Raw genomic sequence first — 4,973 nt, 5'->3', positions numbered from 1 at the left:
AATATATATATATATATATATATATATATATATATATAAACACACACCAGAAAAGAACAACGCAAATAATCAGAGACACCCCAAAACTATGGGAGAAGAAAATTAAATTGGAGGGCTCCGATCAAATTGAGTCAATTAGTTACAGGAAAGAGGAAACCCTAACCCACAAATAAGATCAAGTTGTAACAAACCCTAGGCTACCACAAGCTAGCGCAAGTACATAGAGATCGAGTTGGAGAGAGAAGGAACCTTGAGAATTAATACGGATCTCCTCAAATCCACCACAATTATGTGGTAGAAAAAGAAGATAGAAGATGGAAGATACAAGTAGAAGAAGAGTCCTAGCTATAATATGAAATCAACTCCTAATCATATACGAAATCAATTCTCCGTATGGTTAGTAAATATATACAAGATCGGAGAGGATTAATTAGCAGCCTCCAATATATATATTTAGGTGTCTCGCCCGCACAAACCCAAACTATTCTTTGTACGTCGACGACATGGCTTTGAGTGAAGACCAAATCATAATCATATTGATCGTGGTACTTTCATCACCAATAATAGGAGCATTGTGTTTCCTTTACGTGATTGACTGGTGCCTACCTCAGCCACGGCCACCGCAACCGCCGCCACTATTACCAACAACAACTACTCATGTTCTACCTGCTCAGCCGCCACCATCGCGACCGCGGCCACTATTACCAACAGCAACTACTCCTGTTCTACCTGCTCAGCCGCGGCCACTATTACCAACAACAACTACTCATGTTCTACGAAAGCCGGTACCGCTGCCGCGGGAACCAACTGCACAAAGTACTTGTTTCAGTTACGGATTAATCACGGCGGCTAAGTGCTGTGTTATTTGTCTGGAGGAGTTTGTGGAACAAGACAAGTGTGAGATGCTTACTAAGTGCAATCACATGTATCACCACCGCTGCATTAAACGGTGGCAAGCTACGGGCGCCTACTGTCCGCTTTGTCGGGTCCCTATGGGTTCTTCTTCTTAGTTATCACAGTACGTTTCATCCCATAACAAGGTAATAAGTTGTATGACAGAACTTCGGAAGGGCCTAGATCTTTTACCCAGAAACTCATCCTACCAGAGATTCATCTCTTCACAACATGACTTAATTGCCTGACAATTACAAGACATTGATTAGGTTTCAAACCGAATGGCATATGGGTTTGCTCTGTATATTGATTATAATTATGCTGTATCTAGGTTCTGGGGAAGCTAACTTCATCTCTAAAAAATTTGCAGCCTATCAGCCATGGACTTGAGAGAGAGAGAGAGAGAGAGAGAGAGAGAGAGAGGTGGGTGGNNNGNGNGNGNGANGNGAGAGAGAGAGAGGTGGGTGGGTGGGTTCCTTTACCATTCAGTCACCACACCAGAGAATGGAAGTGGGTTTCGTCTAGGATTGTGGTACAACTGCTGTGGTCGGCGGTTGGCTGTCAATGCACACAACGCCGTTTGCGAGAGAGACATGATCCAATAAATTTCAGATATATTATGGGAAAATTTTAACAAATAAATGGTTCACTCTAAATTTTGGTGTGAAGTTTCAAAATAATCAAACTGTAAATGAATTTGTAATCTTGACACAAAATATAGACATGTAGTCACATATTCCGTTATTTACTATACTTTCCGTCAAATTTTGAAAGGCAATTCAATCCTTTCATAATTTATTATTAATAAATTGTAAATATTAATACTTAATCTTCCTCTCGATCTTTTCGTGCTCTCTCTCTAAATTGTAAATATTAATACTTAATCTCCCTCTCTTTTCGTGCTCTCTCTCTCTGGTTCGTTCCCATTCAAACCTAGCGAATGGTAAACCCAACAAACCCATGACTTTGTATATATAGGCTGTAATTTGCTATGGGTTTGTTTGAATCACAGAATTTAGGGATGGGGGTGGTGGTGGTGGTGATGGGCCGATGGTGGATGAGATAATGGTACTGGTGATCGTCATACCCAGTCCCAAACAAACCCATCCAGCTCTTCCACGGCTAACATGTTTGCCAAGCCTTTGCTCAGCTTCTTGCATTCTTCCACCAAGGTCTTCTGATAGAGAATCAATCCTCTCGCCGACACCGTCTATCTTCTTTTCTATGTCAGTTTTGAATGACTCCAAAACTTTTAATAGCGCCTCCATCGTCACAGGTGTTTCTTGGTCGTCATTGCTTTAGCCATTGTTCCAAAATGCAAACTTGCTTCCTCCACGGATAGATTCCTACACTTAGAGGAGCTATGTGGATAACAACACGAATGCTCTGGCTTATTGCGCGGTGGATATGCCTTTCGGTATAAGCTCTCATCCGTTATCCTGACATGTTTATGTCCCGCAGGCGCGTGCCAAAATGTTCGGTGCGAATTTTGCAATCCTTGAACAATCGACTTCTGTGACGTGCCAGTACCCCTGACTTAGTTACAACTTGATCTTCTTCTTGCTTGCGCTTCTTAACTTCTTCTTCAAAGGATTGAGAGCAGGCTCGATCAGACCTGTTGCTAGGTTCTTTAAACAGGCCTAAAAAGAAACCCCTCTAGGATTTCTTCTATGTTCACGTAAACAGATGTATCTTACTTGAGCCGATAAGGTAAATCAGAGAAAACAATATTAAGATATTTGCTAAGCTTTTGATGGCAGGACCCACCTCAGATTTCACCATGAAATCAGGACTGAACCCTATGGGAACCACCTGTAGAGGAGATGCATGCTACCGAAAATCTGGCATAACTTTCCTTGAAAATGGACAACCCTTCTTTAAGGAAAACCTGAAAAACACTTCTAATAACAATCCAACCTTAACTCCTGGAGCCTCCGTGCTCCCACAATCACAACACCTCCCAAAATCTTTAAATAATAAACTAAGGGTAATTCATACCCAACTTTCATGGTTTCAAAGCAATTATAATATTGAAGAAAAGAAACAAAACTATATAAATGAGCGGAAGATATACTATTGATTATATTTCGTCTCCATGTACTCCCAACCTCAATTAAGCTATAACACCTGAAAAATTTGATGAGCTTAAATTGTGGTGGTTAGAAATTTGTTTATCGACCACGGTGCTTTCAAAATGAGCTCGAAGAGATATTTAGAGATTTTTACAAGGTCAACTACTAGATTTAAGAGTTGGATAAAATAGTACACAACAAGACGAGTTCGTGAGAAATTTCAGGGAATTATTCGGAGTCCCAAGCTATTTTCTATAGTTTTTGGAGGTTTTAAAAAGATAGAAAAATGCTTTAGAAAATTATGAAATTCATTCGGTGAGATCTGGGACGTCCATTCTAAGTCGGTTGATTACAATATAATAGAAGTGGGAAAATGCCATCTCAACCTAGAATGCTCGAGAGAACCTGAGAATGTGAGTGAGAAGAGAGACTCTGAACCGACAAAGGTCCGCCGGTCCGGTGACCTGACTTGGCCCTATTCTGTCGTCCCGCCATCGGTCGACGACTCACCGGCACCCATCGATTTTCTCATCACCGCCGGTACGTTGGTGGTGGTAGCTAATTCAACTGACGACTGAGGAAGGAGATTCGACGAACAACAGTTCCGCGTTCTTGACCGTTTCAGGTGACTCTGGCGGCGGTTTGAGCTGCATGTGGTATGAAATTGATCCCTCTCGTCATGCTATACGTGTTAGTGTATTTAGTTTCCGAATTTGAATCAGTCTGATGGGTTTTGGTTTCTGGGTTCTTAGACCCTGTCGAGCCGCCGACATCGGCGAATTTTCTAGCATCTATTCGGCTGTTTTCGGAGCTGCTTGAGTTCTTCTGGGTTCGTCGGAAACGCTTGAGGTGAGACCCCGTTTTCCCTTCGTTCTAATATTCACGCTGGTATAGTTGGATTCTATTGGTTTTGATGATTTGTGATTTCGGATTTTGGTGCTTTCGGGTTCGACGGAGCTACGGATGGCGACGAGTGCTTTGTGGTTCTGAGTTCTGTCATCCTACAACATAGATTGATCATTGGAGAAACTTGATTCTATGGAAGGGGAGAACTCGGTACGTTTTGCCAAAGCTCTGCCACTGTTCATGGTGGTGATCTTGGCCTCACTTGGGTTAGTTTGCGTTTCTGATTTGAATAAGAGACCATATATATTAATATTCATTTGTTCTCGAAGTGCAGAAGCTGTGAAGTTGGTTCAATTGTGAACTTTGAATTGGCGAGTGAAGTGATGCCAAAGTGGATGACCATACCTCTGTTCGTTGCATAAGTGCAACTGAGGAAGATTATGCTTCTTAGTTGTTAGACGAAGTATTGCTATCTTGTTATTCATATGAGAGATGATTAACATGACTTGACTTGATTAAAAATGTTCTGGACAAGTAAGAGGTTGACGAGTAAATAAGGCAGAAGGTTCCAAGTTGAGTTGTATAAGTAATTGATGACAGAAGGATCATGATATATGATATAAGCATTGTTGGTCAAATACCAACAGAAGAGTAATTCGCTTGGTGGTATTGGACTAGCTAAGTTTATCATACTGTGATATATTTGGGATTGAGATAGGGAATGAATCATTGGACAGAAAAAGAAATTTAGTGTTCGGGTGTCCTTAGTAAGTTAGGCACACCAAAAGTGAAATGAATTATGGTCGTATCTATGAATGGTCATGTTGGTCGAACATGAAGCAAGTCTTTTGAGACATTAGCTACTGTAATGAGAGGAGAATTGGAAAATGAAGTTTGTAAACGTGAAAGCAAAGTCTGGAAGTATAATTGTGAATCTTAAATTGTTGGGTCAATTTATGTGGTGAATAAGGATTGGGAGCCCTTAGTAGTTTTGGGCAAACCTAATGTAAAGTAGGATCATGGTTGGTCAAGTCTTGGTGGTCAAACAATTAAGTTTCGATTATTTTGTTAAGTCGAAAGGAAAGTTATTAACAATAAATATGTTGGAATTAAGTACTCCAGTTACCCGAGGAGCAGAAGGTTAGAGATTCTCGGAGTTCA

The 4,973-nt window shown here is 40.9% G+C and overlaps 1 protein-coding gene across 1 annotated transcript in view; it reads right to left on the bottom strand.

Moving 5' to 3' along the window:
• The window catches only part of LOC101299058, a 33,804-nt gene extending 31,642 nt beyond the window's left edge, over nucleotides 1-2,162 (bottom strand). The window contains exon 1 of the mRNA XM_004292045.1: nucleotides 1,998-2,162. Within this exon, the coding sequence (XP_004292093.1) occupies nucleotides 1,998-2,162 (165 nt within the window). The remainder of the gene's footprint in view (nucleotides 1-1,997) is intronic.
• Nucleotides 2,163-4,973: the final 2,811 nt, after the last annotated feature.

This window comes from Fragaria vesca, linkage group LG2 (genome assembly GCF_000184155.1).
Source record: "Fragaria vesca subsp. vesca linkage group LG2, FraVesHawaii_1.0, whole genome shotgun sequence".
Lineage (NCBI taxonomy): Eukaryota > Viridiplantae > Streptophyta > Magnoliopsida > Rosales > Rosaceae > Fragaria > Fragaria vesca.
Note: the sequence above shows the minus strand (reverse complement) of the source record. Positions and strands in the feature narration are given on the sequence as shown.